This window comes from Falco naumanni, chromosome 2, assembly GCF_017639655.2.
Source record: "Falco naumanni isolate bFalNau1 chromosome 2, bFalNau1.pat, whole genome shotgun sequence".
Taxonomy (NCBI): domain Eukaryota; kingdom Metazoa; phylum Chordata; class Aves; order Falconiformes; family Falconidae; genus Falco; species Falco naumanni.
Window position 1 is genome coordinate 16,593,213 of NC_054055.1, and position 15,189 is coordinate 16,608,401.

Sequence of the window (15,189 nt, forward strand, 5' to 3'; positions counted from 1 at the left end):
AAAGTATAAATGTTATGCTTCGGTATCTAAATAATATAGGAGATGTGACGTATACTGGCATAGCTGACTTTTTTGTATATGTACACTTATTCTTGGAAAGATTTAGGTACAGAAGGGTGGGAGGAATCCTTGCCTAGTCTTCTCACAGGTATTAACAGAAGCTTTTAAGTTAATTTCATTAGTTTTGGGGTTTGCCCTATGGTATTAATTCTCAAAAATAGTTGTCTTGACCACCTATGTTTTTCTTTTTATTCTCTATTTATGCTGCCATTAGGAGCTGTATGTTTCTCATCTCTTGATAATCAGAGAACAACTTTCTAAATTTATTTTTATTCTGAATTGAAAAGGGAACATAAATCTCATGTTTTGAAGGTCAGCTTTTATCAGTTGTCCTGTAGCTGCCTGCTTTCAATCAAGAAACTGCAACCAGGCATCTTTTCTAAAAGCATTTACTTTTGTACCTAGGAGTCATAAAAGGCAGAGGACATCCTCATGAGTGGCATTGAGTATCTTTAGATACAGAGAAGAAACACTAGCAGACAAAAGTTAAAGTTGCAGATTGCTGTTTCCTAAACCTTTTAATAATGTAGTTGATTTTCAGGGCAGCTGTGGATTTTGTCCATCAGCATTTTTCAGGATTTGTGGTGGAATGTATTCTCTGCTTCTTGGAATTTCTTCTTTACTTTGTTTTTCTTGTATTTTGTAAGGAATGGCTGTGCACTGTTCTGCCTCTATCAAAAGAAGTTGCAAGCTCTCATTTACCAGCAGATTTGCTATCTGCTGCTCATTGAAAGTATGAATCTAGCCAGGAAGAGGCTTCAAAATATTTGTGCTGTTTTGTTAGGGACACCATGATATGCAAATACATAGCTTTCCATTGGAAGGAATCATAGGGGAAGAACAGAGGTGAGAGCACTAAAACGAAGAATCCCAGTGATTGTATTCTTCTGAAAAGAGTGAGGTGCAGAAGGAACTTGGTATTAATATTGTTGAGCTGAAATGACAGCATAATGACAGCTGGCGTTATATACCCTCACAGACACATACATACTTCCCTCTTCCTGAATAAAATCAGATCTAGCAAATCTCTGAAACAGAAAGGCCACTTACAACAATTTTAAACAGCTGTTATAAGGTACAAGATGCATTCTGTCAGTAGGAAAATGGTACTAAAGAACAGAGTTAAGTTAGTATAACTTCTTTTAACTATAATCTATTGTGTTTTTTTCATGCAGATAAGCAGCAAAGATGAAGACTTCTTAGACCTTTCAGTTGATGTGGAGCAGAATACTTCAATTACTCATTGTTTAAGGTGGACACAAAAATCTGAATTTTCATGCTTTGTGTTTTGTCTTTTACCTAGAAAGCAGGAAGTAAAACTAAAAGCTCACAGGCTTAGCAAATTCTAGCTTACGTAGACTTAAGAGTATAAAATTATGTTTATATTGTACCTGTTTATATTTCAGACAAGAAACTAGTATCTATAGCTTTTTTTTTTTTTTATTCAGGGGTTTCAGCAATACAGAAACTCTGTGCAGTGAATACAAATATTACTGTGAAGAATGTCGCAGTAAGCAGGAAGCACATAAAAGGTATATCAGACTCGGGGGGGGAAAAATAACCCATGTATTTAATGAAATTACTGTTGTATTTCTTTGTATGTGCGTGTATGAGGCAGGAGGAGAATGTTCTTTTTCCCTTAAGTTTTTTCACTCTTCGTCCACTTGAGAGTAACTTGGTGGCATTCCTCTAGCTTGAATTCAATGAGCCTAATTCCATGAGTAATGAGAATCCATATAAAGCATTTTGGGACTCCTTTGATCATTATTTGTTTCACGAAAGAGAAAAAGAATTGTCTTAAGACCAAAACTAAGTTAAAAAGACAAGTTAAACCAAACTGCCAGTGACTAACCAAAGATTATGGGCAATGATGAAAAGTCACTGATTTCATGTGACTCTTTAAACTTTGTTGTGACTTGGTGATATATCAGTTTGATTGCACTTTTTTTCTGATTCAGTCAGAGTGAGGCCTGTAACTTTTTTGTTAACTGAGTTTCTGGTTTATTTTTTTATTTAAAATTTTATAATTTTTATTTAAATTTATTTAAATCTAAATTAAAAAATAGATCTATTAAAAAATGTACACTTAGTTGTGCTAAACTTCTGCTTGACAGTGCTCCTGAAAAGCATCAGAAGCTCTGTGCAATCCTGAAATTCTTTTTGTTTAAAAACAATTCTTGCCTGCCTAATAAGTCTTGTAGTCTTCTTTGAAAAACCTCTGATTTTGTGTACTGTGTGTTATTTATGATCTGAGAAAGTATTTGGTTGAAGGGATGGGAACGCTCGCATGCTCTACTGGTTATACCACTGATTTGGTTTACCATAGGTTCAGCGCATGGCTTTTGGCATATCTCATCTGCAAAATTTGCCTTCACGCATTGCCTAAGCCTACTAATCAGTGTGTATTAGAGGGTGGTGAAGCCAGGTCTGTCCTGTTGTTCTCTGTTGCCTTAGCTCTTTTTCTGTGTGGGAGGTAATTGATCCCTGACCAGTATAAGCTGTGTTGACATAAACCTGTGCTGTAGGCACTGCCATACTGGCAAAACACAGCTTTTATTGTTTCTGTTTTGCTTTTCATGTGGGGCTTAAGTTCAGTTTCACTAGTCATAATTTTCTTCCATCTCCACAACGTGGAGCTTATCTGCCGTAGTGTCTACTCAACTAGCAAAGGTGGGGTACTGTTCACCACCAATGAAAGAGCTCCTATTATCAAACACAGCTGCATTATAAGAAAAGGACTTCATTTTGAAATAAGAAAGAGCAGAAATTGTATCCGTATCTCAGAAATACAATAAAAATGTAACTCTCACTAAAAATAGTTGCTTCTGTCATCTTTCTGCCCTTCTGCTTTTTTCATTTCCTAGCTCCCTTGCAGGCCACGGAAAAAATTTGAGTCTAGCTGGGTTTCCTACAGGTTACCATCAGTCTAAGTTTAATGAGAAAAAGGGAAGGAAGATGAGTATTTTCAAGGATTTTATCCCCAGCCCCCAATCTTTTGAAAAAGGATTGTCTTGCACAAACATGTCCTGACCTTCCGAAGATATGGTGGTTGGTAGATCATGTCTGAAACCTGGGCTGTATGGTTGAAACTTTTGAGATATCTTTCAGGGCTGAAGGCAGTTTGAAAAATTCAGCAGAGTGCTGATCTGACGCAATTAGCTGTGCCAAGAAGCAGAGTGCTCTGGCTTGGTTGCTCTGTTCATATGGGCAAATTTATTACCCGGAGAGTGGAAGTCTCCCTGCTGCCAGACCAGCGGTGGGTGGCTGGGGAGGATTTGTAGGTGCTGATGTGAGGTCTCAGTACCTGAAACTAGGGAAAGGTGCCAGTGAGCGCTTAGTAAAACTAGATTATAACTTTCTGGCTTTGACTGCCATAAAATAACACTGCAACATTTGTATAAAGTCACTGTGCTAGGGCACAGTATTATCTTGTTTTGATAGGATGAGGTAAGGTGGGCTATTTGTATCCCTTGGCAATGTTAAATGAATGGCTTGATATGAAAACTTGGAGTAACACATATGTAACAAAGTGGTGTAACAGCTTATTTTAAAAAGCTTGTTTGGCTTGGCTGGTTTTACTGAGAAATTCAGCTGAAACAGGATCCCTGGAACAACTTTGTTGCAATGTGTCCACTGTACACCAAGTGGGATCTAGATTTTGCTTTTGGGACCTCAGGAAAGCTTATGGGTAGGTATGTTTAAAAATTGAATTCTGTGCTATGCAGTCATTATGTCTAAACTATTATGTGGGTTCATAATGGCTGTTCATATTATGTATTATAGCTTTCTATTTTAAATACATTCACAGTTCTCTCAATTGTTAAAACCCGCTTTTAGTTTAGCTATGCAGGATATATTTGTTAAACAGCTGACTGTCGGATCTTCTTTTAATGCTTGCAAAAATTTTTAAAGGCTTCAATAAGACAGGTTTCCCATCTGTTGGTATCAACTGAATGTTTTGGATGGATGTTGGAAATACTGTTGGGTTTGTGGTTTGTTTTCTTTTCCCCCCCCAGGATGAAAGTAAAAAAGCTGCCAATGATTCTAGCTCTCCATTTGAAGAGATTTAAATACATGGATCAGCTGCATCGATACACAAAACTCTCTTATAGAGTAGTTTTTCCTTTAGAGCTTCGTTTATTTAACACCTCAGGAGATGCCACCAATCCTGACAGAATGTATGACCTTGTTGCTGTGGTAGTTCATTGTGGAAGGTAATAACTCTTACTTTACACAACAGATTTTTTGTGTAACTATGTTTAAAAAACAAAGCAATGCACTCAGTATCACATTACTCTAATAGCATGAAAGACCTCTTAAAAGTTTCTTAGGAAAGAATGCGTTGTGGGGAGATGCTACCAATCCTGACAGACCACAAGGCTTTGTTGCTGTGACAGTTCATTGTGAAGAATTACAGTATATTTCACATCACAGATCTTTGTATGAACTATATTTAAAAAAAATGACAGAACACACAATATCATACAATTCTAATAAGATTTAATGAGTATTTTTAAACAAACTTTAAAAAAAGTTCCTTAGGAATGAAAGCATTATAGAACAGATTCCTCTATAAAGAATTTCATTTAAGGTGTTTCTTTTTATGGCTTGAGCAACGTTTTCTGAAATATATCCATATACTATGAGTTTTGTTGATTACTTCATTTCCTTGCTTTCAAAACATAACTGTTAGATTTGTTTGGTTTTGCTGTATTCAGCAAGTGTTTTTGTGGCTTCAGGTCTTAAAATCAGGGCTGCTTCTCAAACTGCTTATTGAGTAGATAGAAGTTGAAAACGGTGATTTAATAGCTGGAATCACAGAATAATTTTCCTTGTGAGGTCAGCTACTTGAAGTTCAAGGCAGGGCTAACTTGGACATTAGATTAGGTTGTACTAGGCTCGGTTTCATGGCTAGGAATGCTGATTTCACTGCCTCTTTGGGCAATTTGTTCCAGTCCATCAGCATTCTCACATTGATATTTTTTTTTTCCTATATCCAGTTAGAATTTCTCTTACTGCAGTTCGTGACCACTGCCTCTTGTCCTTTCACTGTGCATTTCTGAGAATAGCATGGCTTTGATTTCTTTATAACTCTTCTTTTTGGGTAGTGGAAGACAGCAGTGGGATTCCTGGTTCAGTCTTCTCCAGGCTGAATAAAGCCAGCTCCCTCAGCCTCTCTTCGTCCATCTGGTGCTGTAGCCCTCTGACAAATGTAGTGACCTGCCACTGGGCTTCCTCCAGTTTATCAGTCTCTCCCTTAAACTGACAAGGTCGTGTCTGGAATCCCGTGTCCAATTATGCATCCCAGAACGCACAGTGGCAGGGATTATCACTTTACTGCTGGCTTTCCTCTTACAGTCCGATCCAGCGTGCTCCCAGCCCTGTCACCAAAATGATGCTCTGCTAGCTGACAGCTGATCTGGTGGACCTGCTGGGGCCACCCAGCCAGCTGGTTTGCAGCTGGTGCGGTTGGGTGGAGTTAGTCTGGCACAAGACTTTGCCTTTGTACTCAAACTTCATGAGGTTCTTATCAGCCTTTTCTTCCAGCTTTCTGATGTCCCTCCAAATGGCAGACCTGCCCTGTAGTTGGCCATTTACTTGCCTTTTGTCCCACCCACGCACCCGTTCTTCCCCAGATAGACCTAGGATTGCATTAGAGTTAATGACTAGATCTCAAGTTGGGCAGGTTGGAAAATAAGCCTCACTCAAGCTGTAGCCTTGGGAACTTAACCACTCTGAGAGCCACGGCAGGAGAGGTACCCTGCTTTCATTGAGTTATGGGGGTGGTACACAGACCTGTCCCTTGCAGGTGGCAACCTTCCTTCCCTGGTCTAGACAGAAAGATTGTACTAGTGCTGTTAGCTGGTTAAGGCACCTCCAGAACTGCTTTAACTAGTTGTCTGCTTTTGGTTTTAAGGTTCAGCTATTTCAGAAAGTGTGTTATTTCCTTACTTGAAATCTGTTGAGAAATACAACGTTTTTAAAGTTGGGGTTTTTTTTTTTGTGTCGTCATTGTGGAGAAATTTCTCATCTGCCATAAACTGAAGATCTGTGCATTATAACAGGTTTAGTTTAATTGGGAGCCCTTCTCATTGCTGTGAGGATTCTTGAGACTTCTAAATTGTCAATTTAATTCCATTTTTATTTACAGTGGACCAAATAGATTCCTGATTGAGACTGTATAGATGAACAGCAGTTCTACAGCTTTTCCTTGCTGAAGATCAGAAATAGTTTGGGATCTGTTTTGTCCCTATGAAACATCAGAATGTTTTCTTGACTTCACTTCTCCGTCTCTCTCTTTTAAAAATTTCATTTATATTTTCAGTGCCTGTGCTGCTTATTCCTCATTGGAAATTATAATCCTTTTTTTAGCACAATATTAAATGTAGAGATAAGTAAGACGCTATTATGAAGCTGATATAAGTGGAGGGGGAAAAAAGAAAAACATTCAAACAAAAATTGTAGTAGTAGCCATTTTAATTACCGTTAAGTGTTGCTTTTCTACAAGGAAAAAAAAAATTAGTGGCATAGATTTCCACATATGTGTGTACTATCTCTGTTCTTTTCTAATTTTATTTTACAGTGGCCCTAACAGAGGACATTATATTGCAATAGTGAAGAGTCATGATTTTTGGTTGCTTTTTGATGATGATATTGTTGAGGTAAGCCTTATGTAACCCTGGACTTTTTTTTTCATATTGACCACAGTGCATGGACCCCCTTTGTATATATAAATACTTAAAAGTAAAAGGACTGGTATGCTAATGAAAAGAGGGCTCAACTCCAGTCTAAATAAGCAGTAACTGTGAGTGCAGAGCTGTGTCATACAATTTGATTGTACAATACTTTGAATTGTGTTTTGGTTTTATACTTCTGGAAAGAATCTTCTCTGTTTATGGCCACTGTCTTTCACCTTTGTTAAATTAGCCATTCCTGCGGCCAGAAGACATGGCAAATAAAGATACAGATAAATTGATTTTACTGCAGTTCTTTTCTGAGGGCAATTTGTTCCTATTTACTAGGAGCTTATGATTTAATGGAGTGGGTCAGTCTAGTAGTCTGTTTTATTAAGTATTCTAAATTGTTTCAGATGAAGGTATAACATATCAAAACAGACAAACTTCAGATTTTTGAGATTTCACCCTAAAATTTAAAAGTTAATCCCTGAAACAGGAGCCATTTGCTTCTGGTGGTGTTCTTGCTAATATTAGCCTTGCTTCCAGAAATTATTCTTACTGAAAAATAAAAATGTTTCTAACTAATTTCTTGGAACAGCAGAATTCCCTTTACCAGTTTTGACTTGGTCATCTTTCTGTTTCGTCAGTTATCTTTTGTTGCTTATTGAGAGAAAGATCAGAAACTGCTGGTGTCCCTGTAGTAAATCATCTCGTGTTTTTTGCTTGTTCTGTCATCTCCTTTCTTTTTCCCCTTGTCTATGCTTACGCATGAACAGAAGTATGATTGTTCTGTTGAAGTCCTTTCCCTGACTTTCTTTGAATTAATTGAATTTATAAAATAAATAGTTTACATGTTCCTTACAATATACAAGAACTGCTTAACTGAAAAGAAGAAAAATGAGTGAGACAAGTATTGGACTTACATTGTTAATTGGCAGGATGAGTCAAGGGTATTGAAGGGTTCTTCTCTGCAAGCCACATTATGGATGTTTTTTCACACAGGAAATTACAAACATGGAAATATACAGAGCTGTTGGGAAAGTAAAGGATTGCCTCAATCAAGATACACAGTAAATTGAAATGTCTTGATAGGGTCAAAAGCTTACTTTCCTCCAAGGAAAAGAGAGCAAGCTGTAGTAGATTTCACATAATTTCACAAACATCAGGTACAATCTTTCCAGTTTCAAAGCAGTAATACCTGGCAGTGATGTGTTGTGTGTGTTGGGTTTTTTTAACACTTCTAAAGAGGAAGGAAAGAATCCTTTTATTCCTAAATCTAAACCATCTCGTTAACTTGTAGGCCTATGGATCTTCAATTTGGAATGGCTGGCTTCTTCCTGAGAGAGGTTTCATTCCAGATAATGGGACTGAGATTAAATAAAATCTGCCTAAGTAAAGGAAAAATTATCTTTCCACCTTTTAGTTGTTTGTAGCCTAATTGCCTTTGATTTAAAATGTGGCAAAAGAGCTTGCTTTCAGTTTCTTTTGTAGCCAAAAATAACAATGAAAATTAGACAATACTCTTTTCACCTTCTCAACAGAGTTTTTGTTTCTTTCCCCTGAAATCTTGGTTATAGGAGGCTTTCTAAGCTAAGAGGATCACAAGCAAATGTGTGACAAACACAGAAAAAGTTAGCCTTCATTCTCTTTCTTTTTCTTCTCTGGATGTGGTCGGCTTATGCAACTTAGAGTTAGAAACGATAGTTTGAAGTTACATTGTTCGTACTGATATAAAATCTCCGTGGGTTATTGTTGTCTTTAAAACTTCTCTGTGTGAAATTTGCACAAGCAGGGCACATAAGTTCACACTCGCAGTAGGTTCACTTAATACCTAAAAAATTATATATAAAATATATAGAGCTACTACTCTCTGTGTGGGTGATGGCAGAGGAGAAACCAAAACATAGTAAGTTGAAGAATTATTTGGATTTTTTTGCTTTATGTAATATGTGAAAGTTACTTTTGTTTGACGGTAGTTTTTAGAGTGGAATTTAATTGTCATGTATATGTTACACAAGATATTCTTACTTTAGATTTTTGGGTTTTTTACATACAGAAAATTGATGCACAAGCTATTGAAGAATTCTACGGGTTGACATCAGATATCTCAAAGAACTCTGAGTCTGGTTACATCCTCTTCTATCAGTCTCGGGATTGAGGGGGAACTGTAGTGAAGAGAGATTTTTACGTCTCGCATCTTCTCTATCTTGGAGTGGAGCAAGCACTGAAAAAAAGGAAAGCAGGGAGCTCCAGGGGCAGTAGCACAGTTTGCACACGACTAAGAGAAGAGTTTGGGATTCTTAAAACCTTTGTATCATTTTCATTTTATTTGCTCAGGTATCATGCTGACTACACATCTCCACTGCATCCCATAAGCAAAAAGAGATACCAGCCACTCTTGCAGGAGCTTTCCATTAGGTAATACTATCTGTGATCCTAATTCAAAGCCCATTAAGGTCACTGGAGAACCTTTCATGGACTTCAGTGGAATTTGAATCAGGTTCTAACTGCACTGCCAGATTGGTGCAATAGGAGCATTAGAAATCTGTATGTTATACAGACATTGTGTATAAAAGGTAAAGGACTGTTTGTGATCTTAGTTTCCTGTGCTGAAGTTTAAAAGAACGAGGTTAGGAGGGTTAACATGGAAGGAAGATCTATCTGGGCCCAACACAATTGCCTTCTTGATGGTAATAGTTAACTGAAGATATAACTGATGTCAGGGAGGCAAGTATGTTTTGCTTCTCTGAGGAAGCTTACGTTATTTATAATGTATGATCGGGAACAATCAGTCAAGATTATGGCTTTTAATCTCCGTATGGGGAAAGATTTGGTTTGTAATAGTTTTATTTTTATTTATAAATTATTGTAACTTAGGATCTTGTGTATTGTCCTTTATTCTAACAAGTATTGGAAATTTTATATACTAGTTTGAATTAAAACTAATTATGTTTAAATGTTAAAGAAGAACCAATATAAATTCTAAAAACAAAGCCTACAATATCTGTAAAAAATTAATAACACAGAAGAGAGATTTCCTTCTTGAGGAACTGGTATCTAAGTGAGGTACTTAATTAAATTAGAATATCCTTTTTCCATTAATGGGTGAAAAAAGTGATCAAACTATTACACAGAAGACTTTAAGAATGCATATCGTAAGAAAATGATGGTGCAGTGGTGGTATACTGGGTTTTAGAGTTCTTTAATAAGTTGTTAATAGTTCATACACTACGGAAATTAGAACGATTTGAATCAAAGTAAACCGTTTGCTGAATATTATTCCCTCTCCTAAAAATGGATTCATTCCTGTTCCCAGTGGCGTGGGTGACCATCTCAAAAACCACTCCAGGTCTGAAGTATAAATTACGTCTGAGTACTAAGAAGAAACAGGTTTGGAATTTCATGAAACTGAAGATACCATATTCCTTTAAAAGTAATAGTACTGAAGTCTTGTAGAGTGAAAATTTCTGAAACTAGGCAGTTTACCTTGCTTTAGGTTTATGAAATAGCATTAAGAATTAAATCTTGACAAAACACCTGATCTGTAAGAAATGTGAACTATTGTGATTTGACATTCTTCCACTTATCAGTACGTTGTCTGACAGTAGCTGAATGTAAGTTCTGGAAGGTCATGGGATGTGCATTCCAGATTATGGCAATGAGGTCTTGGATGTCCTTGTCACTCCCTCTTCAGCTAGTGGTTTTTCCATTACTGTTAAAACTTTTAAAAAGAATGTCTCCTGTCTGCTGCTACAACTGACTATTTACTTACCTGTATCTTTTAGCTCAGGAAATGACTTCACCTATTCACTCAGTTAAACAGATCTTTAACAGGGTCACTAAATAAATTGGGCTATTTAGCAACTGTCATGCTGTAACAAATTGCTTTTGTAAAATGCAAAGTTTCTAACACCTTGGTTTGGCTAGAATTCTTTTATAGAAAATATGTATAATGATTAAACTACCAGCATTGTAAAGTAAAGCTTAAATAATGTGGGAGGTGCCGAAAATATGATTGGATTTTTCTTAAAGGATTCAAATAATTTTAAAACCTTTTATCAGCTTTCAGTGGGAAAAGGGTTAAGGGGCTAATCAGGTGGATGATGGTGCATTTTTGAAGGATGAAGTCCTTTGCATACTAAAGGTACAGTATTGTAAAAGAACTGTCACATTACTCTTTTGCTAATTGAAAATTTTGGAATTTTTTTTTGGGGGGCATACTTAAAAGCTGTGGCTAATTGCTAAGTATTTTATACCCTAACAAAATCTAAAACATTTTTGTTGTTTCACTGGTTTAACTCCTGCTATGTATTTTTATAAGATACTGACTTTTATTTTGTATAGGGTTTTTGAGATGGTATTCCTAATTATATATTTCATTTCTCTTTTAGTGCAGCTGAAATAATTGTAGTTCTTAATTAAACTGATATCAGAAACTGCAACTTAAAAAAAAATAAAAAGAGGCAGGGAAGTGCAAAATATAACTGATTGGTATGTAAAACATTATGGGGTCTTTTCTTGGCTGTAATACAGTGGGGATTGTGGGAAAGTTGTCAGTTGTTGTAAATGGTGGAAATTATTTGCTGTGTAACTATGTAAATGTTAATTGGGACTACAGTCCCTTATTTTGTATATTGGAGCAAAAGACTTCTATTAAATAAAGTATGTTCTCTAAAGGTAAGTACTGTATCCTTTGTGGAGCCCAAATGGCCAGTGAGTTGCCTTTGTGCTTTTCCGTGTTTAGTGATACCTAAAAAGTATCTTGAATTTTCTGTGTTAACTGCCCTGAACCCTGGAGGGAGAAGAGTGTTTAACTACACTGCATTATATATCTTACTAGATGCATTGTAGTTTGGTGGCAGCCATGGTTTTGGTCATGTACTTCTCTAGAATTAGTTTTTAAGTTGTTGGTTTCTGAGGTAGAGAAGGGAGTGTTTTGAAATACTGTTCTTTCTTGACTTCCTTTTCCTCAAAAAAAATATGTACCTTGCTATAAAATACGCATCTGAGTTACCTCAGGGATTTCTTGGATTGCTACCTTATGGGAGGGAGAATGGAAGGAAAGAAAAATAAAGAAAAATAGGACTACAGCTCTAACATACGAGAAAGACTGACCAAAGAATGAGAGTCCAGCATCAAAAGAAAGAGATGCAGCTGGTTACAATATCCATGTATGATTTGGCATCAAGTCCTTCTTCACTTGCAGTATACGCTACCGTTTGTAATGAATATAGGGACTTAACAGTTTTACAAACAGGCCATACCCTGCCATATTTGTAGTTGTGACAATCACATCCTTAGCCTTTCATTGCGTGGAGATAGTGATTTTTAGGTGTTCAGGTATTTGTGTGAATGGTTAAATCAAATTGTGTTTTCAGAAGGTAGTCATCAATCAGATTGCATCTCACTGGGTGATGTTCAGATGTTAGCACGTAGGGATTTGATGCCACTTCAGATCTTCTGCCATACCCTTCAACATGGGTATAACACAAGATCCACAGAAGATCTGCATCCTTCTGGAGCGGCAGCTTGAAGCCGGACAGGACATCCTGGCTTGTTCCCTGTGTCTCTGTCTTGGTCTTTCTACAAGCATTATTGTATATGCACTATTTCGATCATATACGGACAAAAGTCTGTATTGCTTGGTTGCTTTTTTGTGGTGATGTTTGTGAAGTTTAAAACCTTGAAGTATCAGGCCTCTAGTTACTTTCATAATTCCCTTATTAAAATCAAAGGAACTTAACCTTGTGCTATTTGGTCTCGTCTCTCAGCTGTAGGTTTGAGATGATTGTATACAGTCTTATTATTGAGCTCATCCTTGTAACTAAAAGAAATTTTGAAATGTGAAGTCTTCAGTCTTCAATTATCAGAATTTACTTAGCTTTGTTTCTTCTTTCCTTTTTCTCCAGAAATCTCCAGTTGCCCTTGCCAGAAAGACCTTAACTGTGTACAGTTAATGCCATAAACAGATCCTCATAACTTTCTTCATAACTGTTCATTTCAAAATTAGTATTTACCCCTTAGCACATTGTGCCTCCACAATATGGGTTATAAAAGAACGGGGATGTATTCTCTCACAAAACTTTGTTTATCACATGAAGAGGAGGCATCTTTTTTTCTGTTTACTGCTGACTTTGTTCAATAACAGAATTCAGCTTGGGCTGAAAGACTGAGAGTGGGGACTTTCTAAAAGTGTTGGAAATGCATCAACAACTGAAGATTCCAAGAAGGGTTGGGTGGTGGTCGATTGGTTTGTTTTCATTTTGAGGTTGGTTTGGGGGGTTTTGTGATTTGGGGTAGGGGTGGGGTGGTGGTGGTTTTGTTTTAAGTTGCCTGAAGGCACTTATTTGAAACAGTGTTCATAGATTAAACCAGTAGTACATGTATCTCTACAGTTACCTTTATCTGTAAGAGGAGAAAATTTCATTTCAGTACATGTTAATAATCTGTGGGCTGCGGTATTACATTGCAGATACTTTTGTGACTTTTTTTCTAGAAGTTTAAATAATCCAGATATGGTTTGTTTGCTTTCAGACGGTGGCTTTACAGTGTAAGCTGTCCACTTTTCCCCCCACATTTGTCTGGGTTGATCTTAAGTTTGTGTCTTTAGAAATTCAGTCATCGTGTTCCCTCTTGATAATGCAGTATGCACATTTTATGGTTTCTGTCTTGTGAGGCTTCAGAGTCCTCTAACCTCTCACAGTGCAACGTGGGATGTATAATGCATTAGTCTCTTTACATGCGAGCCTGCAAGTACACAATTGTTACTGAAATTAATATTCTACATAATCTGTATTCAGCAGCTTTCCTAGCGATTGTTATAAACGAACTATGCAAGTCTACTACCATGCAAACAAACACCAGCTTCGTCTTTGAAATACAGAGATCTCAGAAATCTGTTGTTTCCAGTTTTATTGATAAGAGTGTGGTGAGGCAGAAATAAACTTTCTTTGGTCTGTATTCAAACATGTCTGCAAAATTGTCTGCCTCTTGCTATATATATATATATGAGTTAATTTTTAGGCTAACCTAAAAATCTGCTGTTATGGTTGATGAATCCCTTTGGGGGACCTTGTGTAAGAATGCGTTGGATATATAAGGAGGATTGTTTGCAGACATCAGCAGTTTCAAAGTGAACTGAGTAATATCTTCCAGTTTCTTCCCCAAAGTAGAAATAAATTCTGTTCTTTCTTTCTCTCTAATGGCTTGTGATTGCTGCCTGTGTAAGAGTAAGGGCTCAGAAAAGAGCAAGGTACTTTCTACCTAGCTCTTTGTATAGAACTCATGTTGGCAGCATTAGGGAGCTTTAATTACAGAAGGATCATCAGTCGTGTCCTTGATCTGCATTCTGTAGGTTATGTAATTCAGGAGAGAAAACACAGCAGGATCTGTCAGAGAATAGGGAGAAGTTGCTTTACAATCATTTACTAACACACTAGATACAAAAGCAGCATTTCCCAAGAAGATAAAAAAATACATTTAATGTAGATTGCTGGTGTTTGGAGAATTTAGGGAGTGCTGAAACCATCCTGCTCTTCCAGGCTTTTGTTGCTTATTAAAGAGTCATGCCTTTGTGTGTGTATTTAATTAAGCTTATATTTGAAATTTCCATCTGCACACAGATTTGTTAGGTTGATATGATTGTACCAATGACTGCTCCTTCAGAAACAATTTATGCATATATGGGAATCAAATAGAATATAATCTTTTTATAGTCTGATCTTCAAAGCATTTTCAGCTATTCACTAGGATTAATTCTTGTATTTTCTGTTACTGATTGTAGAAAAAAAAAGTATCTCCAAATATTTTATTAGCATGCCATATTATTAAGTGATTCAATATCCTTGGATGCTTAAAAGTCTTGCTACTGTCAAGTATGGACTGTTCAGAATTTGAATGTCATCACATTGTAACGCAAGTTCATCTACATCAATTGCTTTGAGCTGTGATCATTGTGTTATTTCAACTCTGTTTCACTAAATGTTGCCTTATTGTAACGGCTGCTTTAATCAGCTCTCATGAGATGTGCTAACGACATTCAGCCAGTCACATACTTTCATGCGTGCACATTTATTTGTGTTTCTAGAAGCTGATTATCCTAATGTTATGTCACGTCAGTCGTCTTTCTGCATCTTTCATGTCAAGGAAGACTGCTGATACGCAGCTACAGGCAATCTTTGCTAAATTACTGAGTTGTATTTCAAAGATGGGATCAATGTTAAAGATTTTTGCACTGAAAATATCTGGAGCTTATTGTCTTCTGATCCTCATGCCTCTCTGATGACAGTACTCTTCAGTATCAAAAATATGTTTTTGGAGTCATGGGATTGAACAAATATAAGCTTGTTGTACCCCTTTCTTCCTTTTTTAAGGAGACCCTGAAGGGCAATTCAGTGTTTCTCCCTAGCATTGTTGCAGAACCAGAAACATATTTGAAAGAGTAAGCATCTGT

At 36.7% G+C, this 15,189-nt stretch overlaps 1 protein-coding gene across 1 annotated transcript in view; it reads left to right on the forward strand.

The window, feature by feature from the left end:
* Positions 1-11,418, forward strand: part of USP12 (ubiquitin specific peptidase 12) — a 38,931-nt gene extending 27,513 nt beyond the window's left edge. Inside the window, exons 5-9 of the mRNA XM_040583597.1 lie at positions 1,236-1,312; positions 1,509-1,592; positions 4,077-4,274; positions 6,644-6,722; positions 8,794-11,418. Coding sequence (XP_040439531.1) covers positions 1,236-1,312; positions 1,509-1,592; positions 4,077-4,274; positions 6,644-6,722; positions 8,794-8,895 — 540 coding nt within the window. The 3' untranslated portion in view covers positions 8,896-11,418. The remainder of the gene's footprint in view (positions 1-1,235; positions 1,313-1,508; positions 1,593-4,076; positions 4,275-6,643; positions 6,723-8,793) is intronic.
* The last annotated feature ends 3,771 nt before the right edge of the window (positions 11,419-15,189 follow it).